This window comes from Panthera pardus, unplaced genomic scaffold (assembly GCF_024362965.1).
Source record: "Panthera pardus isolate Hobbes unplaced genomic scaffold, ASM2436296v1 HiC_scaffold_12, whole genome shotgun sequence".
Taxonomy (NCBI): domain Eukaryota; kingdom Metazoa; phylum Chordata; class Mammalia; order Carnivora; family Felidae; genus Panthera; species Panthera pardus.
In genome coordinates, this window is record NW_026526677.1 from 57,760,027 (window position 1) to 57,784,248 (window position 24,222).

At 37.4% G+C, this 24,222-nt stretch overlaps 1 protein-coding gene across 2 annotated transcripts in view; it reads left to right on the forward strand.

Moving 5' to 3' along the window:
• The window catches only part of PPME1 (protein phosphatase methylesterase 1), an 88,044-nt gene that overhangs the window by 7,930 nt on the left and 55,892 nt on the right, over positions 1 to 24,222 (forward strand). The window contains exon 2 of one of the 2 annotated variants that reach the window (XM_019449794.2): positions 7,258 to 7,309. The exons of the other annotated variant lie outside the window; for it this stretch is intronic. Within the exon in view, the coding sequence (XP_019305339.1) occupies positions 7,305 to 7,309 (5 nt within the window). The 5' untranslated portion in view covers positions 7,258 to 7,304. The remainder of the gene's footprint in view (positions 1 to 7,257; positions 7,310 to 24,222) is intronic. 2 annotated transcript variants of the gene reach the window in all.

The following is a 24,222-nucleotide window of genomic DNA, read 5'->3' on the forward strand; positions in this document are numbered from 1 at the left end:
GAAGGAACTGGAGCAAAGGCCTTTTCCTAGCTAAGCATGCCTTTTGTTTTGTTTTGTTTTCTGGAAAGGGAAATTCCCCAGCCAATTTTTCCCTTAAGTCTCATGGTCCAGAACTGGTTTACATGTCCATTTTAAGACCAATCACTGGCAGTTGGGAATGGGATTACTTTGACTGGTTTAGACCAATTCTGATTCATTCCCCTGGGCTGGAGGAAGGATAACAAAATCTCCCCACTAGTTACTAAACAATTTGGAATTCTTCTAGGGAATAGAGAGTGGTGGGAAGTGCAGCAGGAATGTCTGGAGTAGACAGTAAACAGCATGTAACCCAAGGCCTAATGTTAACAAGTGGGGGAGATTAATCTTTTGACTGTAAATTCTCTGTTTTCACTCAACAGAGGTATAGGAAGTAATTGATCTCTTCTTTTGTCTCCCTTTCCACCATGTGCCAGGTTTGAGCCCCTTGACCTGAGCACTTCTGAGTAAATGTCCTTTATTCCATTGCTGCTGGGCTTATTGCTGACAAATCTGTTTCTTCTCAGTGTCCCCAAAATTGGATAATTGGATTTTGTTGTTGTTTTTTAAACTTAATGAGCCTTCCTTGTTATGTTACTTGATGTCAGATTTGAGAAAACATCTCTGGTTGGTTAGGAAAAACTCCTTTATGTCATAAAATAGTTTCCTTTAGAGAAGAAAGTTTTAATTAATAGTGCTATTTAAAGGGCGGTCCAATTATATGCCACACTTAGATGTTCCTCAACAGTTTTGACAACCACTCCCAAGCACATAACTACCAATATATTTTGATGATTGAATAAGAGGTTATGTTGAAAATTCTAGTTGTCCAAACCACAGGAGAAGGCTGAAGTTGTTTACTCTGACTCCTTTTCTACCATGCGTCTGTGTGTGTTCTTTGCTATGGACTTTTCTCGGTGTAAGTGGAACTCCTGTCTCTGTCACTAATAAGTCATGTGGCCCTGGTCACTTTATCTTTCCTCTTTCTAGAATTCACTATCATGGTGTAGTAGCAAGACCACTTTGACACCAGACATACTTGAGTTTAAAATCCAAACTCCAGTGCTACTGAAAGTGGCTCTGGGCAAGTTATTTTACATTTGAGACTATATTTCCTTATCTTTAAGATGGGGACACTTGGGGCACTTGAGTCCCTCAGTCGGTTGAGTGTCCAACTTCAGCTTGAGTCATGATCTCACAGTTCGTGAGTTCAAGCCCCACATCGGGCTCGCTGCTTGTCAGCCTGCCAGCACAGAGACCACTTTGGATCCTCTGTCCCCCTCTTTCTGCCCTTCCCTCACTTGCGCTCTCCCCAAAATAAATACATATTAAAAAAAATAAAGTGGGGAAACTTTTGGGGTGCCTTGGTGGCTCAGTTGGTTAAATGTCTGACTCTTGATCGCAGCTTAGGTCTTGATCTCAGGGTCATGAGTTCAAGCCTTGCATTGGGCTCCACACTGGGCTTGAAGCCTACTTTTAAAAAAAATGGGGAAACTTTTCTTTTGGAACTCAAAATTCTGTTTGACACATAATAAACAGCTAATTTTTCCCTTCCATAAAGAAAGATGATCTCTAATAGCCTAATCCAGTGTGTAGTTTTGAGAATCTTTAAGTCTGCTGCTTTAATAACATGCCCTTATCACTAGTAATGAACACTCCAAACTACCATGACCCAGACAGCCATCTGGTTGCCATCTTTCCATTCCCTTCAAAGTGTTCCTAATCAAGACATTTTTTTTTGAAAGCAGTGATGCCTTGATTTAAATAGCTGACTGCAATTAAACTTCAGTTTTTTACTTCCACATACTCCTAGACTAGAGAATTTGTGACAACAGTGACTAGGACTGCTACTGTGCAGCTCATGACTCATTCATAACTCCCTTAACAAATTTAAGCAGCCTAGTTGATGTTGAAGTTATTATGCCTATTTGGATTTGAGACATTCACCTCAAAACATACAACTGTTCTTATTCCTTGTTCTCTAAATATGTAGGGAATTTTTTTCCTTCTTTCCTCCTATTCTCCCCTCCTTTCTTTCCTTAGCAATTAATCATATATTTTTGTTGGTGGTGGTCATATCTCCTAGTAGACATCTTCATGTAGTAGGCAAGCTGCATCTCTTCTATGACCTCATAGCCTTCTGTAGTTTAACACTTATCCTTCTGACTTGTAATTATTGGTTGACTGTCTATAAGACCATGAGCTTCTTAAGGGTAGGGGTTGTGTCTGAATTTCCCTGATTCCTAGTATGCTGGCTATTTAAGTGCTGACCTTTCCTAGATGTATTTGGCCTCATTTTATGAGAACAGTCTTATTTCCTCACCAGTTCCATTAAGATGACATAACTAAACCTACATTCCCTTTCTTCTGAAATTTGTTTCACTTCATGAAATAATAGAATGTATACTTTATTTCAGCACCGGCACTTAAGTGTGTTGTGAGTGCTTCCAAATACCTGGTCCTAATTTGAGATTTAAAATACTCATATGGTAGAAGCTCATGCCTGCAGTTAGTCTCTTTTATGTAAAGATTCATGCCTGGTTTTGGTTTTATTTTATCAAAATTTAACAGTTTATCTCTTCTTTTGTGATGCTCTAAACCTGAAAGCAGTTCTATTACTGTAAGAGAATAAATGTCAATTAACAATTATTTTTGGAAGACCTGCATTTTATAGGATTGGTTTTTTCTGCCCTTGCTCAATTTATCCCTTATTGTCTAAGAGTGAAGACTATTTTCCAAGGAGGTGGTACCTGTACATTAGTGACTCTACCATAAAGTGTAGGGAGCAAGCAGTCTGCGATTAAAAGCTATCCATAGTCATGTTCCAGGCAATGTCAGTTCCCTAAATGTTTCTTGCACTTACTAATTGCCAAGTTTATTTTATTAGCAATGCCTCCGATTTCATGTTTTCAAGTCCTGTAAAACCCACGAACCTCTTTCAGACTGTTCTAGCTCATTCACTTGTCTCCTCTGAGTTCTAAAACACTTTGTCATTTCCACTCAATTATTGTGCATTACTACTCAGTATTGCATTTTAAAAAATTGTTATGCCAAATTTATCTATCATAATTTTTATGGTAATTTAAGTTGGCAAATACCATAATTAAGATAATAATTTATCTTTCATGGTAGTTTTTTTTAAGTTACCTCAATAAAATAGAAAGTTTCGGAGTTCAAGGGCCTTTGTTTTTATTTCTTTGCATCTTTTACAATAGCACAGTTAAATAAATATATTTTTTTTAAGTTTATTTATTTTGAGAGAGAGAATGAGTGGGTGAGGAGCAGAGAGAGTCCTAAGCAGGCTCCACGCTCTCAGTGCAGCGCCTAACGCAGGACGCGATCCCACAAACCATGAGATTGTGACCTGAGCCAAAATCAAGAATCAGACGCTCAACTGACTGAGCCACGCAGGTGTCCCTTAAATAAATGTTTTTATAAGATTTGGTTTAATGGACGTGTGGCACATAGCGTTCATTTAAAATGAGATCTGAAAGTTTCCTGACCATTCAGCCTGCAGTGATCTTTCCATTTTCTGCCCTTTCATAGCACCTATCATTTATACCAGAGTTTGGCAAACTTTTCTGTAAAGGGCCAAATAGTAACCATTTTATGTTTTGCAAACGATACACTTTGTGTAGCAGCTACTCAGCCCTGCTGTTGTAGGACGAAAGCAACCATGGACGATACATATTGAATGTGATGGTGTTCCAATAATACTTTTTTTGTGAACACCGAAATTTGAATTTCATGTAATTTTCTCCTGTCATTAAATATTACTTTTTTTTTTCTCCCAGCTTTTAAAAATGTAAAGACCATTCTCAGCTCATGAGCTATTCAAAAGCAGGCAGTGACTGGATTTGCCTATAGGCCACAGTTTGCCATCCCATATCAATACTATTTCTTTTGTACTTCTCCTGTCTTGTAGTAGAAAGAATAGAGGTTTTAAATCAACAAACTGGGATTCCCTTCCTGGCCTTACTACATACTGCTTAACCAGTGTAAGCTCCACTTTATTTTCTTAAAATATGGGTAAAACTAAATATAACATTGTATGTTAATTATACTTCAATACAATTTTATTTTAATGTGGCTAATATTAGCATCAGTTGTTTTTAAAGAGAAAGAGATGATATATACATAGAGTCATTTAAATTATAAAGCTAGATAATGGAAACCTATTTACTGTAATTCATACTTTTTTTTAAATTTCTTTTCATATTTAAAATGATAGTGTCTTCACAATTGCTCTTGGTAAGGTAACAGCTTTATTTTGGTTCTCCTGAGTTGTATGGACAAACCAGCACCAAAACTTGTAAAATAGGTGTTGGTAGCTTGGAAGAAAATTCTGGAGGTAAAAGTAGAGCACTCTTTTAACTACTGAGAACTGAATGGTTGTGAGGAGTAGGTTTTCAATCAGATGAGTTAAGCATTATTTCTAAAGTTTGAGTCAGAAAGCAACATAGCTCTCTACATAAAGGTTAAGTCAGCTTATGAGCTGGTGTTTAGTTTTAGGGGTCCCTGGGTAGCTCAGTTGGTTGAGTATCCAACCCTTGGTTTCAGCTCAGATCACAATCTCATGGTTTGTGGGTTCGAGCCCCATGTCAAGCTCTGTGCTGTCAGTGTGGAGGCTGCTTGGAATTCTTTCTCTCTTCTCTTTCTCTCAAAATAAATAAATAAACTTAGGGGGAAAAAAAGAATAAGACTCTCAGTGTGAAGAAGTTGGTTAGAAATACTATTAAGTATTTTATTTTGCTCTCATTTTCCTTTATTTATACCCATAAGTGATGTATGTTGAATCAATGTAAGTATAAAAGAGCTCTTTCAAGAAATTTAAAATGACTTCTAAGTGTCACTTGAAATGTGTCATACTTTAATTGGTAGCTTTTTTCTTAGTGGTACATAAAATTGTTGTTCATCTTTCAGTTGATAGTGCTGTGTATATACAGTATTTTATCTGTTCTACTAACAACCATGTTGTGATTTACTTGTTTAATCTTTCCTAATTTAATTATAAACTCCTTTTGTGTTTTATTTACTTGCCCCAAAATGGTTAGCACCCAGGAGCTCAATAAACATTTAATGAATGAATAATGTTCTAATATAGTGGACACATGACATTGTTTTCAATAGTTTAAAATTGTCCAACCTAAATTTAGTAGGGAATTAAATGGGAAGGAAAAACCATAGATTTGTGGAGTATAGAAATGAGATTTTCTTTTATCTTTTTGAAGTTTCTTTTTGAAAGAGAAAGAAAGCACAAATGGGGGAGGGACAGAGAAGGAGAGGGAGATACAGAATCTGAAGCAGGCTATAGGCCCTGAGCTGTTAGTGCAGAGCCTGACACATGGCTCGAACCCATGAACTGTGAGATCATGGCCTGAGCCAAAGTTGGATGCTTAACTGACTGAGTCACCCAGGTGCCCCTAGAAATGAGATTTTAAAACTGTAATTATTGACAATATGCAAAAATGAACTTGTGCCCTACTTATATCCTTCTATGGTTTCATATTTGTATTTGTCTGTTTTTCTGTTAAGAAAGTATAGCTTAGGTTATTATGAGGATTAAATTTAGATAATGCTTGTAAAGTGCCTAGCACAAACACATGAGCAGTTTCATTTAATCCTTCTCATCCCTTTAAACAGCTTTTCCTTAAGCATAAGAACCATGGTTCAAGCTATATTAAAATCAGTTTTCTGTGTTAATCACTTGAACTACATCGTTATTAGTAGAATTTCATCACAAATAGCATTTTATCATATTATGGCTAAGTAGGCTTGGGGATATAACTACCTAGAGAATCTACCAATATTTCATAATAATGTTAATTAGGGAAAATGTGGTTCAGTTTTCCCAACAACCTACTTTGCAAACCTTTGGAATATAAACCCATTTTTAAGTTGCAGAATCTCTATACTAACATATTTCTCACTGAATATGGGGAAATTATAATCTTTTATTTGGTAATTAGAGGAATTACCTTCCCAATCCAGGTCATAATTTAATAAGGATAGTACTTCAGATTTGTATAGCATTTAAGAAAATCTGTGTACCAGAAATCATCTTTATGAATCCTTTCCTGACCCGATTTCATTCCCATAAGTGTCCAAAACAGGATTGGAAGTCTCTTCTGTGAATTTTCATGGTACACTAGGCTTATTTCTGCCATACCTGTAGTATACAATGACTGTTTACTTACCTATTTCCTCTCTGGCATTAGCTTTTTGAGGGTGAGAACCAAGTTTTTATTCATCAATGGGATCCTCTAGCATGCTGATTTCCCCAAATGCCCAGGAAGTGTATCAGGGCCTGCCATGAACATACTCAAATGTCTCTTTGATTGAATTGGAATTAAATTAGTTGCTTATATAAGCAAGTTGTAACTGGAAAGAGGCTCTAGAATCGTTGCCCTAAATATACTTGAAATGAAATATCCTATGAAATATGTCTTATATTCTACATCATCATGGCATTTAGTTGAGTCTGAGAAGGGAGTTATATGGCAGTTGGTTCTCAATTATATGCTTTTCCTTTTTTTTAGAGAAAGAGTGCACATGAGCAGGGAAGAGGGGCAGAGAGAGAGAGAGAGAGACAGAGAGACAGAGACAGAGACAGAGAATGTCAAGCTGGCTCCATGCTCAGCACAGAGCCTGACACCGGGCTCAATCCCCCAACTCTGGGATCATGACCTGAGCTGAAATCAAGAGTCAGACACTCAACCGACTGAGCCACCCAAGTGCCCTGGAACTATATACTTTATTAGAGTCTTCTGTATGGATTTTATTGGCTTTTAAACTCTGACTCCAAGCCTGCTTGCTTTCTTCCTGTTGTGATATTGTCAAAGCAGGATAGTAGCTTGTATAAGTTCTGATCCGTGAGTATAGCTACAAATATTGATTGTAAGACTAAACAGTTATAATTAGCTCTTGTAAAACATCAAAATGCTTTGTATTCTGTCTGCTTTCTTGTTTTCATTACTGATATCTCAGTGGTGTTTGAGGCTAGATCATTGTAGTAAAGTTGCCGTATCTTTTTTCTTGTTACTTGTAAGATTTTGGAAAAATAAGTTATTAATTAGGTTGGGTAAGTGGTGGAAATAAAATTTCTAACTTTTTCTAAACCTAAGTGAAGCAGAATTCTTTATTATCAGAGGTATAAGATTACAGTTCTTTCAGTGCTGCAACAGTCTGTCTTTATCCATCCATTTAAAATAAACTATATTTTTGTGTGATCTGACTCAGCAGGTTGGAAGTTACCATGGAGTAAATATCTTATCTGAAAGTGGTTTTAAATGAGGTAAGCTTTCATTCATTTGCTTGAAACCACATCAACTATTGGGCCATAAGTATCCTGTCCTATCTAATGCAGGACATTGTGGTAAATGCTGTACTATTTTCATTTTTGGATTCTATGATGCCCATTTAACAATTAACATTCTCCAATGGCCAACAAAGAAAACTAATAGGAATAGGATGTAGGATTTTCAATCACATGGTAAATCAGTATTTAGTAACTTAGAGCCCTTTAAAATGCCGTTCTATGTATTCTGTGAATGGCATCAGAGAAACTTGAGAGTTGTCTTTGATTCTTCCTTCTCACTGCACCTTCCTGCTCCCTCTCATTGCCACCTACATTTGTAAACCTTGACTTTCTCTTTCGTCTCCCTGGTATACAGCCTTGCTACTAGGGTCCTCTGGCAGTCATTACCCCTACAACAGGGACCAATCCTCTTTCACCTTTTCCTGAGGATTTCTGCTTACTCATGGCTAGCTTGGGTGATTTCAAGAATGGAGAACTTAATATTATTTTGAGGGTAGTATTGAAAACTGATAAGGAAATAACCATGAGAATAAGATTCTAGCCCACTACTTTCTGTGTCTTGGATGAGTTATTTAATCTCCCTCGGTTTTAGTTTTCTCATTTGTGAAATAGGAATAGCTACTCCAGAGAGTTGTAGAAATTCATTTGTTTGCCTCTATTCTCTTACCAAACTCCATTAAATTATGATAGAGTAATTTGGAAAAAGGAGTAATACCAAAGAACAAATAGAAGATAGGCTACCAAGATTTAGGAAGATAGCAAGTTGAATATTAACTAACAGAGAAGAGTAAACTGAAAACTACCTGTAGAAGAATGAAAGTGCAAGCTAATCCATATCATAAACCCATAAAGGCTCAGGAATTGTAGGTGCTAAGTACCTCTGAAAGTGGGCTAAAACAGGAGGATTGATTGAAAATCTGTACAAAGCACCATTAAACGCCAAAATCTTCTTCTTTCCCTCAGTGTGATGGTTAACTTCTATAGAAATTGAACCAGGGTGTCTCTGGACTCAGAGATGCTAAGCATATGGCCACGAAAGTAAAGCAACAGGATGAAAATAGGGGTTAAGTGAAGGTAGTGAAGGTATACATTCTGTCATCTAGACATGCTCTCATGGCTTGCTCCCTCACCTTTAGGTCTTTGTTAAAGGTGCCTTCCCTAACCACCTGATTTAAAACTACAGTTTTCCCAACCTGGCATTCATTTTCCTCGCTTCCTGATTTGATTTTTCTCCATGACATTTACTGTTACCTGACAAATTTTTACTTATGTTGCCTTCACAGGAATGTAAACACCACAAGAGTAGGGGGTTTTGTCTGTTTTGTTCACCAAAATATTTCAGGTGCCTAAAACAGTATCTTGTAGGTGTGCAGTGAATGTTTGTTGAATGAGTGAATGAAAGAGACTATTCAGATCTTTTTCCAGAAGGCTAATGGCTAGTCTTATGTTCCCAGGCAGGAGATTGGAGGATTTTTCTCTGGAGAAATGACTGGCCAAAAAAAAAGACATGCAGATATTGATGTTTGGAGGAAAAATCCCTTACTTAAAAGGCTAGGAATCTACTTGCTAACTGAACAGTCATATTCAATAGTCAGCAAGCCTTGCTCTCTCATAGGATCACCAGACATCCAGGAAAAACTTCTAACACAAAAAATAGATACCAAAACAAAATGAGAAAATGAAACAATAATGTATAGAACAAAAAAAAAAAAGCTTAAACTTGTCAGAGAGACAAGAGATGATATGGCATCTATGAAACAAGAATAGAATGCTCTTTTAAAAAAGGAGGGGGGAGAACCTGGTTTCAGAGAAAAAGAAATATGTTGGGAATGAAAATATGTATAGTATATATAAATTCAAAAGAAGAGAAAATTTAAGGAATCTTCTAGAAAATACCTTATTCTAGTTTAGGATTGAAATTTGGAAATATGGGGGATAAAAAGATTCTTAGTAAAAACATCTCAACAGTAGTACCTTACTTAGAAGATGGAAAAGTGCCTTAAATTTTGAGAAAGAATAACCTAAAATTGCTTTGGCTAGTATTTGCTTACTATATCTTTGTCTCTTTTAACTTTTTTAAATGCTTATTTATTTTGAGAGAGAGTTCACACGCACGCAGGGAAGAAGCTGACAGAGAGGGAGAGAGAATCCCAAGCAGGCTTCATGTTCTCAGCGCAGAGCCTGATGCGGGTCTCAGTCCCATGACCCTGGGACCATGACCTGAACCGAAATCAAGAGTTGGATGTTTGGGGGGCCTGGGTGGCGCAGTCGGTTAAGCGTCCGACTTCAGCCAGGTCACGATCTCGCGGTCCGTGAGTTCGAGCCCCACGTCAGGCTCTGGGCTGATGGCTCGGAGCCTGGAGCCTGTTTCCGATTCTGTGTCTCCCTCTCTCTCTGCCCCTCCCCCGTTCATGCTCTGTCTCTCTCTGTCCCAAAAATAAATAAAAAAAACGTTGAAAAAAAATTAAAAAAAAAAAAAAAGAGTTGGATGTTCAACTGACTGAGCCACGCAGGCGCCCCTAGGTCCACTTTAAATTCTCAACTTGAAACTTCTTAGAATATATAAGTGGTATAAATTTAGCCCAAGTCCATTTGAGAACTGTCTGTGGTTATAGCTTCATCAGAGAAGGGTTTTTTTTTCTTTCTTCTGCCTTCTATTTTGTTTGTTTCAAGTTTTTAATTACATTCTAGTTAGTAAACATATAGAATAATATTGGTTTCAGGAGTAGAGTGTAGTGATTCATCACTTACATATAACACAGTGCTCATCACAAGTGCCCTCCATAATACCCATCACCAATTTAGCCCATCCTCTGCCCACCTCCCCTCCATCAACCCTCAGTTTTTGTTCTCTATAGTTAAGAGTCTCTTATGGTTTGCCTACCTCTTTCTCTCTGCCCCCCCTTCCCTATGTTCATCTGTTTTGTTTCTTAAATTTCACATATGAATCAAATCATATGGTATTTGTCTTTCTCTGACTTGTTTCACTTAGCATACATAATACACTCTAGCTCTATCCACAGTTTACAAATGGTAAGATTTAATTCTTTTTGATGGCTGAGTAATATTCCATTGTGTGTGTGTGTGTGTGTGTGTGTGTGTGTGTGTGTGTGTGTGTACATCTTTATCCATTCATTGGTCAGTGGACATTTGGGCTCGTTCCATAATTTGGCTGTTGTTGATAATGCTGCTGTAAACATCAGGGTGCATGTGCCCCTTCAGATCAGTATTTTTGCATCCTTTGGGCAAATACCTAGTAGTGCAATTGCTGGGTCATAAGGTAGTTTTATTTTTAACTATTTGAGGAACCTCCATACTGTTTTCCAGAGTGGCTGCACCAGTTTACATTCCCACCAACAGCGTAAGAGGGTTCCCCCTTCTTTGCATCCTCGCCAGTATCTTTTGTTTTCTGTGTTGTTAATTTTAGCCATTCTGACAGGTGTGAGGTGATATCTCATTGTAGTTTTGTATTTCTGTGATGATGAGTGATGTTGAGCATCTTTTACATGTGTGTGTTAGCCATCTGTATGTCTTCTTTGGAAAAATGTCTATTCATGTCTTCTGGCCATTTCTTAACTGCGTTATTTGTTTTTTGGGTATTGAGTCTGAAAAGTTCTTTATAGATTTTGGATACTAACTCTTTATCAGATATGTCATTTACAAATCTCTTCTCCCATTGGTTGCCTTTTAGTTTTTTATTTTCTCTGTGCAGAAGCTTTTTATCTTGATGAAGTCCCAATAGTTCATTTTTGTTTTTCTTTGCCTTGCCTTAGGAGAAATATCTAGTAAGAAGTTGCTATGCCGATGTCAGAGAGGTTTCTGCCTGTGTTTTCTTCTAGGATTTTGATGGTTTCCTGTCTCACATTTAGGTCTTTCATCCATTTTTTCATTTATTTTTGTGTATGGTGTAAGAAAGTGGTCCAGTTTCATTCTTCTGCATGTTGCTGTCCAGTTTTCACAGCACCATTAGTTGAAGAGACTGTCTTTTTTCCATTGGATAGTCTTTCCTGTTTTGTTGAAGATTAATCATATGGTTGTGGGCCCATTTCTGGGTTTTCTATTCTGTCCCTTTGATCTGTGTGTCTGTTTTTGTGCCAGTACCATGCCGTCCTGATGATTACAGCTTGAAGTCCAGGATTGTGATGCCTCCTGCTTTGCTTCTCTTTCTCAAGATTGCTTTGGCTATTCGGGGTCTTTTATGGCTTCCTAGGGGAATTCTACCAAACATTTGAAGACTAATACCTATTCTTCTCAAACTGTTCCTAAAAATAGAAATAGAAAACCTCCAAACTCATTCTACGAGGCCAACATTATTTTGATTCCAAAACCACTAAAAAGAAGAATTACAGGCTAGTATCCCTGATGAACATGGATGCAAAAATTCCCAACAAGATAACTGGCAAATCTAATCCAACAGTACGTTAAAAGAATTACTCACCATGATCATCTGGGATTTATTCCTGGGCTGCAAGGGTGGTTCAGTATTTGCAAATCAATCAATGTGTACACCACATTAACAAAAAGGGTAAGAACTATACGAAAAAGTGTTTGACAAAATATGTCCATTCCTGATAAAAACTGTCAACAAAGTAGGTTTAGAGAGAACATACCTCATTAGAAGCCATTTACAAAAGACCCACAGCTAATATCCTCAATGGGGAAAAACTGAGACCTTTTCCTCTATGGTCAGGAACAAGACAAGGGATGTCCAGGCTCACCATTGTTATTTAACATAGTACTGGAAGTCCTAGTCTCTGAAATCAGGCAACAAAAAAATAAAAGGCACCCAAATTGGCAAGGAAGAAGTCACACTTTCACTATTTGCAGATGACATGATACTCTATGTAGAAAATACTCCACCAAAAAATTGCTACAACTGATGGATGAATTCAGCAAAGTCACAGGATACAAAATCAGTGTACAGAAATCTTTTGTATATCTATACTCCAATAATGAAGCAGCAGAATGAAATCAAGGAATCAATCCCATTTGCGGTTGCACCAAAAACCGTAAGATACCTAGGAATAAACCTAACCAAAGTGGTAAAAGATCTGTACTCTAGAAACTGTAGAACACTTATGAGAGAAATTGAAGATGACACAAAGAAATGGAAAAAACATTCCATGCTCATAGATTGGAAGAACAAAATAGTGTTAAAATGCCTATACTACCCAGGGGCGCCTGGGTGGCTCAGTGAGTTAAGCATCCGACTTCAGCTCAGGTCATGATCTCACAGTTAGTGAGTTTGAACCCCGTGTTAGGCTCTGTGCTGACAGCTCAGCCTGGAGCCTGCTTCCAATTCTGTGTCTCCTGCTCTCTCTGCCCCTCCCCCACTTGCAGTCGGCCTCTCTTTCAAAACTAAACATTTAAAAAAACCCACATTTTAATTAACTAATTAATTGTATTTTTTATGTATTATTATTTTTAATATAATTTATTGTAAAATTGGCTTACATACAACACCCAGTGTTTATCCCAACAAGTGCCCTCCTCATTGCCCATCTCCTATTTGCCCCACTCCCATCCACCCTCAGTTTGTTCTCTGTATTTAAGAGTCTCTTGTGGTTTGCCTCAAGTTACAGAGCCTTCCCTCTCTGTAACTATTTTTTCCCATTCCCTTCCCCCATGGAGTTCTGTTAAGTTTCTCAAGATCTACGTATGAGTGAAAACATAAGATATCTGTCTCACTCAGTATAATACCTTCCAGTTCCATCCACATTGCCACAACTGGCATGATTTCATTCTTTCTCATTGCCAAGTAGTATTCCATTGTATATATAAACCACCTCTTCTTTTTCCATTCATCAGTTGGTGGACATTTAGGCTCTTTCCATAATTTGGCTATTGTTGAAAGTGCTGCTATAAACACTGGGATACAAGTGCCCCTAATGCATCAGCACTCCTGTATTCCTTGGGTAAATTCCTAGCAGTGCTATTGCTGGGTCATAGGGTAGATCTATTTTTAATTTTTTGAGGAACCTCCACACTGTTTTCCAGAGTGGCTACACCAGTTTGCATTCCCACCAGCAGTGCAAGAGGGTTCCCGTTTCTCCACATCCTCGCCAGCATCTGTAGTTTCCTGATTTGTTCATTTTAGTCACTCTGACCTGTGTGAGGTGGTATCTCAGTGTGGCTTTGATTTGTATTTCCCTGATGATGGTGACATTGAGCATCTTTTCATGTGTCTGTTGGCCATCTGGATGTCTTCTTTGGAAAAGTGTCTATTCATGTCACTGGATTATTTGTTTTCCAGGTGTTGTTTGGTGAATTCTTTATAGATTTTGGATACTAACCCTTTATCTGATATGTCATTTGCAAATCTTTTCCCATTCCGTTGGGCAGAAGTTTTTAATCTTGATGAGGTCTCAATAGTTCATTTTTGCTTTTAGTTCCTTTGCCTTTGTAGATGTGTCAAGCAAGAAATTGCTGCAGCTGAGGTCAAAGAGGTTTTTCCTGCTTTCTCCTCTACGGTTTTGATGGTTTCCTGTCTCACATTCAGGTCATTTATCCATTTTGAGTTTATTTTTGTGAATGGTAAGAAAGTGGTCTAGTTTCATTCTTCTGCATGTTGCTGTCCAGTTCTCCCAGCACCATTTGCTAAAGAGACCACCTTTTTTCCATTGGATGCTCTTTCCTGCTTTGTCAAAGATTAGTTGGCCATACATTTTTGGGTCCAATTCTGGGTTCTCTATTCTACTCCATTGGTCTATGTGTCTTTTTTTTGTGCCAGTACCATACTGTCTTAATGATTACAGCTTTCTGATAGAGGCTAAAGTCTGGGATTGTGATGCCTCCCACTTTGGTTTTCTTCTTCAATATTACTTTGGCTATTCGGGGTCTTTTGTGGTTCCATGCAAATTTTAGGATTGTTTGTTCTAGCTTCAAGAAGAATACTGGTGCAATTTTGATTGGGATTGCATTGAATGTGTAGATTGCTTTGGGTAGTATTGACATTTTAACAATATTTATTCTTCCTATCCATGAGCTTGGAATTTTTTTCTTTTTTTTTTTTTATTGTCTTCTTCATTTTCCTTGATAAGCTTTCTATAATTTTCAGCATGCACACAGATCTTTTACATCTTTGGTTAGGTTTATTCCTAGAACACACATACGTACAATTTTAGTCAACACTTCTGAAGTTTGCTCTATCAACATTCCTAATTACCATTGATGGAAACAGTCCCTGACATAAAATTTCTATACCTAGGAAAACTGTTAGTCAAGTATGAAAATGGGATAATAGCATTTTCTGGCATGCAGAGTTTCAAAATTTATCTCCCTTTCTCAAGAAGCTAACAGAGGATGTGTTCCATCAAAATAAGAGAATGCATCAAGAAAAACATGGGATATGGGAATCAGGGATTCAGCACAGGAAAAAGGCAAAAGGAATTCCCAGGATGATGGTGAAATGACAGCAATTCATCATATCCAGAGAGCAAACAGTCCTATTTGGAGGAGAGTGGTAGGTGCCAAGAACGGAAATTTGCAAAGAAAAAATGGATCTAATAGATTATTTAACATTATTATATTAAGAGAAGTTTTACAGATTTATCAAAGGCTTTTTTTCATTAATAAAAGTTAATAGTGAAATATTCAGAAGGGTTTAAAATATGCGTGTGCAGTTCAGAGAAGAATAAAATAAATGCCCATGTATCTACCACCTGGCTTATGAAATTGAACATTGTTAGCCTTCAAAAGCCTGTTTGCCTCTCCCCAAAAGCACCTCTACTCCCCACAATCTTGAATTGTATGTTTAACATTCTCTTGCTTTTCTTAATAGTTTTGTCACCTATGCATATATCCATAAAAAAGATAATTAGTTTTGCCTGTTCTTGAACTTTGTTATTAATGGACTGCATTTATTCTATGCTTATTTCTTCCTCTAAATGTATTTCTGAAATTCATCCATGTTACTGTATATAATTCTAGCATATCCATTCCCACTGCTGTGCCATATTGAGTTATCTGAATATATCTCAATTTATATATTCCTCTGGTGATAGACTTAGTTTGCTTGTTATTCTTTGGCTTTATGGAAATGCTTCTATGAACATCTTTTTACATGTATCTTAATACCTCTGTGCAGATGTTTCCTTGTGAAGTGAAACTACTAGAGTGAAGGGTACTTGTTCAATTTTACCAGGTGGTGACTCACTGTTTTCCAAATAGTTTTCCCATTTATACTTCCACCGGCAATTCCATCTGATTTAGATCCTCTCCAACACCTAGTGTTGTCTGGCTTTGTATTTTGTCAACATAATGGGTGTGAAATTATACCTAACTCTGATTTAAAATTTCATGTCTCTAAAAAATAAACATAATAAAACTTCATGTCTCCATGAACAAAATTGGGAACCCTTTTGTAATATTTATGGGCTATTTGTGTTTCCTGTTTTGTGAAATGTCCACTAATATTTTTTGCTTATAAAAAGCTCTTATGAAACAATTAATGATAATTTCATTAAAAAAATAAGCAAACAAAATAAAAGACAATCATTCTGGAAAAAATAAGAAGTCACGCAAGAAAGAAAGTATAATCCGTATACCATGTGGCTTAGCTGTGAACAACATTTCTGCAGTAACTAACATTTATGAAGTATTTTTGTGCCTACTTGTTACTGTTTTTCAAACCTTACACTTGAGATTTAGGCAGAGATGGATTTGCTAGTGGTCACAAAGCTTACAATTACTACAAATGAAATTTAAACTTAAATAATCAGTACACAGCTATAACGTAAAAACTGTGTATAGTGGGGTTTTTCCTCCTCACGGACCAATCTATTTAAGCTATCCTGCCGTAAGCAAAGGGATGGAAGATCTATATATTGGTCATCACTGATACAAAGAAGGAAGGTGAGCTTAAGATACCATGTACTTTTCTGGTCCATGTGCAGAGTCATCGTCCAAACCAGTAATGTGGTCCCCACTGGGTAGTGATCCAGGTTCTCTCTATTCATCCTCATAGCTGGTTGGAAGTAGTTTTGCATGAGCATTATGGAGTAGAATATGATTAACATCTCCCCAGGGAAAGGGCTTAGACCCGATGAAGAGATGGGGGTAGGCATGGAACTCAGGCCTCGAGTGCTCTCCATGATTTGACTTCCAGATGTTCAGCATGCTCACTCCCACACCAGGGAGTGCTACAAAGTAGGTGAGGGCCTTCCACCTTCAAGTTGAGCCCTCCTTGGCTGTGGGTGCCACTTGAAATGGACCATCCCAGCTGTGCCCTGGATTGACCTAGCAGGTTTTTTGCTCTTACATTTAGGTTTATGATCCTCTGTGATTTAATTATGTGTGTAGTTGTAAGGGAGGCATTCAGATTCATTGATATATGACTATCCGATTGTCCTAACACCATTTATTGGCAAGACTGTTTTTTCCCCAGTGAATTGTCTTGGTCCTTTGTTGAAAATCTATGGACTGTAAGTGTTAGAGTTTATTTCTGGACTCTCAGTTCTGTTTGATCTATCTATATGTCTACTCTCATGCTTGTACCACAGTATTCCATTTCCCTTTACTGGAAACCTTATCAGAATTCAGGAAGGAGGCTTCTCTTTATTAGCTTCAGCCCAATGGTGATGATGATAATAATAATAGTAATAATAATAATAATAAATAATTTCCTGAGGCACCAAGCTAAGTGCTTTATGCACATTAGCTCATTTTTTACTGTCAACAGATATTCATTAATGTGTCGGACCCCAAGAGTACATTGGTGAACAAAGGGAGAACGTTCTTGCTCTCCTGGATCTCACATTAGTAGCAAATTAGGTGGAGTGATCTAACAAATATAAGAACAAACTAATTTTAGGAAATGATTAGTTCTATGATAAAAATAGAACAGGCTAATTTGAGAGTAACCAAGGGAGAAGGCTACTTTAATCCTCATTACAACCCCTATAAAATTGGCATTATAACCCTATCTCACATGAAGAAACTCAGGCATAGAGAAATTAAATGACTTGGCCAAGGTCACACAATTAATAAAGGCAGAACTGGGTTATGAAAACAAACTTTTAGTGTGTAGCAAATGGAAAACTTATTTAGGTTTAGGAAGTATTAAGAATGTAGTATCACTTCGGGCACCTGGGTGGCTGGCTCAGTCAGTTAAGCATTCAACTTTGGCGCAGGTCATGATCTCATGGTCCATGAGTTCTAGTCCCGTGTCAGGCTCTGTGCTGACAGCTCAGAGCCTGGAACCTGCTTTGCTTTCTGTGTCTCCCTCTCTCTCTCCTCTTCTCCCCTCACGCTCTGTCTCTCTCTTAAGAAGAAATAAACATGTAAAAAAGAAAAAAGAATGTGTTATTTCCTCATAATTTTCTTCCTTTTTAAATTTTTTGTCTTTCTGCCAGAAATAGGTTGCTATGGTCAAAGTATAGGCCCAGAGATCTTATTTAGGATTCATACATGAGCTTGAAGCCAGTGCAGTTGTGTGCAGAATATATGTATGTGCACTGGTTTCTGGAATGAGGGTTTATAAAGCTTCTGAATGGAGTCTGTGACAATAGCGAAGGGTCTAAAAGCACATTTGATTCACATGATTTAGGCAGGAATTGTATTTCCTTTGTGTCTCCCACTGTACCATTTTGTTCCGTGTCTGCCAAACTCTTTCCTCTGGTAACAAGACTTGGAAGGAAATTATACATTTATTATGTTGGTTTGAAATAAACTTTATTCTGACATAAAAAAATTCTGTGGACATTTACCTCCCAGTGTAGATTTTTATTTACCAATTGTTGGACTTAATAATTCATCTCTGTTAGTTCCAAACTTCAGAATTGACTTGGGTTCTACTATCAGTCATTTTCCATATCTTGAACATTCCTGAGATTTGTTGATTGCCTTTTTGAAAAGTTTTCTATGTTTCCCTCCTTTTTAATTCCATTGCCAGTCTAGACTCCCATCTTCTAACCAGATTATTGCAGCAACGTTTTTTTTTTTTCCGGAATCAAATTCATCTTGTACCTTTCACCACATTGATCTTTCTAAAATACTTTAATCTGAACCACTGAAACTCTATCAGGCTTTTGGGACCAACCCCAACACACAAATAACAGAAAAAGAAATAAATTCCCCACTATATTGCATCTAATGTCATTATTTTTCCATGATCTGCTTTTAGTTGTATCAGTTTCTTTTAGTTTTTCAAAACTGTTTTACTTATTTCCACCTTGTTGCAGTTAACTATTTTATTTTGTCTTTTATCAGTACTCACTATGACAGGCAGACACCATACTGGGTTCTTATTGGTGCCCTTCTCTCTGCCGGAGTTGTCTTCCATACCCTTCCCTATTTCCATCAGTCCAAATTCTGTCTGTCCTTCAATGACTTAATAGCTTAATAGCTTAAATGTTACTTTTTCTTTGAAACCTCTTTTTATTTCCTAAGCTAAAAGTAATCTTTTTTTTTTTTTTTTAAAGTAATCTTTATTCCCTCCTTTAGCTATATCTCTTAGGGCATTTAACTCTACCTTATGTTAGATATTTATGTAGTTAACATTAGTTTCTTGAGAGCAGAGGGATTGTGTCACTAGTTTTATAATTATCCCAGTATTGCCCATCACGCCACCTCAGGTCCGGCATAATACATATACTAGATTTTGGTGAATAAAACCTCATTTTTAAAGTATAAATTAACCTCGTTATGCTTTTTTAAGTTATTTTCATTACTTCAAAATTCTTCCATTATGACTTCTTGGGGAAAGAAAGTAATTAATTTATTTTAAAAATTATAGCTAAAAAGAGCCTATACAGGCTGTAATGACTATAAAATAGGTAGGCTTAAAAGCATAAAAAGCAAACTATTTATTCATTTATTTTTTAGTTTACATCCAAGTTAGTTAACATAGTGCAACAATGATTTCAGGAGTAGATTATTTAATGCCCCTTACCCATTTAGCCCATCCCTCCCTCCCTCAACCTCTCCAGCAACCCTTCGTTTGTTCTTTATATTTAAGAGTCTCTTCTGTTTTGTCCCCCTCCCTGTTTTTGTATTATTTTTGCTTCCCTTCCCTTATGTTCATCTGTTTTATATCTTAAAGTTCTATGTGAGTGAAGTCATATGATATTTGTTTTTCTCTGACTGATTTCGCTTAGCATAATACCCTCTAGTTCCATCCACATAGTTGCAAATGGCAAGATTTCATTCTTTTTGATTGCCAAGTAATACTCCATTGTATATGTATACCACATCTTCTGTATCCATTCATCCATCAATGGACATTTGGGCTCTTTCCATACTTTGGCTATTGTTGATAGTACTGCTATAAACATTGGGGTGCATGTGCCCCTTCGAAACAGCATACCTATATACCTTGGATAAATACCTAGTAGTGCAATTGCTGGGTCATAGGGTAGTTCTATTTTTAATTTTTTGAGGAACCTCCATACTGTTTTCCAGAGTGGTTCATTTTTCTGCATATTGCTGTCCAGTTTTCCCAGCACCATTTGCTGAAGAGACTGTCTTTATTCTTTCCTGCTTTGGATAGTCTTTCCTGCTTTGTCAAAGATTCGTTGGCCATATGTTTGTGGGTCCATTTCTGGGTTCTCTATTCTGTTCTATTGATCTGAGTGTCTGTTTTTGTGCCACAAACTATTTTTATAAACCAAAACTACATCATTAAAATAGAGTATTCTTTCTGACTAGAATATAAAGATTGATGTGAGATCTTGCTGTCTACTTCATGTCTAACACTGGTTGCAAAATTACCTGAACTCGTAGAGTATATAAACAATTATGTGTTCAAATGTTCAAAAGAGTATGCCAGGAAAGTCTCTGTGGGAGTAGGAACAACCTTTGGAGGTATAGATTATTGGCTCTTTAACCAGATGGGAATTACTCATATGTTGGTATAAATTGGGTAGTCCTTAGAACTTTATTATTTTTTTTAATGAAGGGAATTAGAAGTGGAAGGTGTCCTCCTAGGAATAATTTCTATTTATACAAAGTAATTTCTCCTTAACGGGTAATCTTCTCTGGTGCCTGGCCAACTTGGAAAGTTTCTGTGGCCTTTGGCAAAGACCCTGAAAAGGAAACTTCTGATAACGTACTCTAAAGCCTTATTACTTTTCAGAAGCATAAATGAAAGAGTGAGAGAGAAAAGAAAGGATCTGAGAATTAATATAGCATTGGGGTAAAGAGCAGAGACTTTTAAGAGTGATGGAACTGGATTTGAATCCTGTCACTGCCATTTAGTAGTTAGTTGTATAACCTTGGTCAAGTGACTTTATATCTCTAAATCTGTCATCTGTGAAATGGGGATAAAAATAACTTGAAGTTTTGTGAGGATTAAATGGAATCATGCCTATAAATTACTTGGCAGAGTGACTCACTGTTGTGGCACAGTAAATGTTAGATACTATTACTGTGATGATGCCCTGAGTCCAGACATCAAAAATTCATGCATAGATCCTTAAAATCAATTATAACATGTTTGACATACCATGTGTGGTTGTTATACTCAAATTAGTATATATGTAGGTGGATTTGTGAGTGATGGGTGAGTCAGTAGAATTAAGAGTTCTACTTTTAGTTTTCCAGTAGGAATTCAAGTACAACTAGCAAACCAGAAAAAATAAGTCAATGCTGAAATTGGAAATTACTTCTACAGAGGCAGTTTTTCTATCAGAAGTTAGGATTTTATCCGTTTTCTGAGCAACTACTAAATCTCAGATGTATTAGATTCTTTTGAAAGACATGTTATTTTATTCAGTCACTATAATCCAATGCAGAAAGAATTTAGGTAATTTGAATTTCCCCAAATACATACTCTAATTGTTAGAGATTTGCAGGGAAATACTGGAAAATGGTAGGAACTGTGAGGAATTTGAACTCTTCTCTCATTCCAGATCATTTACTCTACCTTTTTATTCTTCAACTCTCTCAACTCGGGCATCTCAACTCTCTCAACTTGGGGATCTTTAAAAATTGTCAGTGCATGGGGCGCCTGGGTGGCTCAGTCGGTTAGGCGTCCGACTTCAGCTCAGGTCGCAATCTCGTCGTCCGCGAGTTCGAGCCCCGCGTCGGGCTCTGGGCTGATGGCTCAGAGCCTGGAGCTTGCTTCCGATTCTGTGTCTCCCTCTCTCTCTGCCCCTCCCCCGTTCATGCTGTGTCTCTCTCTGTCTCAAAAATAAATAAACGTTAAAAAAAAATTAAAAAAAAATTGTCAGTGCAGGGACACCTGGCTAGCTCAGTCGGTTGAGTGTCCCAACTCTTGATTTCGGCTCAGGTCGTGATCCCAGGATCGAGAGATTGAGCCCCACCTCAGGCTCTACGCTGAGCGTGGTGCCTACTTGGGATTCTGTCTCCTTCTTCCACTGCCCTTACCCCGTGTGCGCTCTCTCTCTCCCACTCTCTAAAATTAAAAAGAAATTAGTGCCTAGGCCACACGTCAAGCCATTTGAATCAGTTTCTAGAAGTGAAACCCAAGCATCAGTATTTTTAAAAGTTCCTTTTCTGGATGTGAGGGTGATATGGCTGCGACATCTGTCACCCCATTGATCGCCAGGATTAATTCAGCTGATCTGGCTGGCTAGGCAGGCGTCCCCTTCCTCCCTCACCGCTTCATGTGCATCCTTCCAGAAGCTGCGCACTTGGCCGAAGAGGACGACCTTCCCCGATAGAGGAGGATCGTTCTTCAGTCAGGGGTATACAAGTAGCCGCGCTCCCCTGCTAAAACCTCTAAACAAGCTCTCAAGGTCCATTTGTAGGAGAATGTCGGGTAGTCAAGCTTTCAAGACTCCAGACACATCCAAGTAAGGCGCTGCACGTGGCAGTCTGCCTTTCTTTAAAAAAAAAAAAAAAAAAAAAAAAGTTCCTTTGGTAAATGTTATTGAACCTGTTCAATGCCAGAAGAGTGTAGATGTTCAATAAATGTTTGACTGTTGAAAGAATACCTAACTGTGCAGTTTCTCCATTGTAATTACAGTATTAAAGTCAACCTAGAGTGCTTTTGTACTAATTTAAGTCTTTAAAAGGGGTTTTGTATTATACTTTGTTCTGCATTTGCCCCCATGGCATATACAGGAAAATACTTGGCAGGAGGTAATGTTTTGTTGCTGATAGAATTCTGAATTCCCTCCATTACTGAGAAGAATAGGTGTAGAAATAGGATAAGTCTCAAGGTTCCTTTCTTGTGTCTCACCCAAGGTTGAAGATACAGGTTGTAAATAGATATTTATTGGTTATTTTTGTTTTATTTTAAAATAATTTTATTTTTAAAAATAATTTCTGGTTCAAAAATTAAAAGGGGTATACATTGAAAATTGTCCCTCTCATCTTCCAGATATAGTTCCCCTCCCAGAATATATCCGTATTATATCAGTATTCTTCCAGAGGTATTATATATGCACATACTTCCCATTTTACCCAAGTGGTAAAACGCATCATGTTTGTATACTTAACAGTGTATCTCATCCATATACAAAGAATGTTATCAGTATATAATTCCTTCCATCTTTTTATAACTATATTATTTCTGTGTACCACAATTTATTTTAATCTATCACCTGTTGATGGATACTTACATTGTTACTGATTTTTCTCTATTGAAAACAATGCTACATCAATAGATATGCCATATCTTTGGATAAATTCCTAGAAGTTCAAGGTATTGCCAGTTTGTCTTTTGTGAAGGTTTTGTACTGATTAGTTGGGAGATGATGAAAACAACATGAAATAATATGAGGGATTAAAGGTATAAACAAGGAATGGTGATCAAAAATGATTATAGCAGGAGTGTGCCTGGGTGGCTTAGTTGGTTAAATGTCTGACTTTTGATTTCAGCTCAGGTTGTGATCTCATGGGTTCATGAGTTTGAGCCCCACATCGGGCTATGTGCTGACAGTGGAGAGCCTGCTTAGAATTCGCTCTCCCCATCTATCTCTGTTCCTCCCCCCCTCCCCAATCTCAAAATAAATAAAAATTTTTAAAAATTATTATAGCAGGAATGATATTAGAGTGACTTGAGAGGATAGGCATGAGCCTATAACTAAGAACAAGGAGAGGGGCGCCTGGGTAGTTTGGTTGGTTAAGCATCTGACTTTGGCTCAGGTCATGATCTCACAGTTCATGGGTTTGAGTCCCACATCAAGCTCTGTGCTGACAGCTTGGAGCCTGGAGCCTGCTTTGGATTCTGTGTCTTCCTCTCTCTCTGTCTGTCCCCTGCTTGCATTCTGTCTCTCCCTCTCTCAAAAATAAATAACATTAAAAAAAATTTTTTTAAAGAGCAAGGAAAGAGAATTAGCAGGTTTTCTGACATATGTACACAGATTATATCTGTGATTAAAATATGCTAATGAACTTCCTAAAATCCTAACATTTTTACTCTTAAATCTATATTTGAACTTTTTAAGACACACTTTTAATGTGATGGTTTCTGTATGAAAACTCCTCATTCTTTAAGAGAAAATACCCCTCGGGATTTATACCTGGGATGCAGGGCTGGTTCAATATCCGCAAAACAATTAACATGATTCATCACATCAATAAAAGAAAGGACAAGAACCATATGATCCTCTCAATAGATGTAGGGAAAGCATTTGACAAACTACAGCATCCTTTCTTCATAAAAACCCTCAAGAAAGTAGGGATAGAAGGAGCATACCTCGACATCATAAAAGCCATATATGAACGACCCAATGCTAATATCATCCTCAATGGGGAAAAACTGAGAGCTTTCCCCCTAAGGTCAGGAACAAGACAGGGATGTCCACTCTCACCACTGTTATTCAATATAGTATTAGAAGTCTTAGCCTCTGCAATCAGACAACACAAAGAAATAAAAGGCATCCAAATCGGCCAGGAGGAAGTCAAACTTTCACTCTTTGCAGAAGACATGGTACTCTATATGGAAAACCCAAAAGATTACACCAAAAAACTGCTAGAATTGA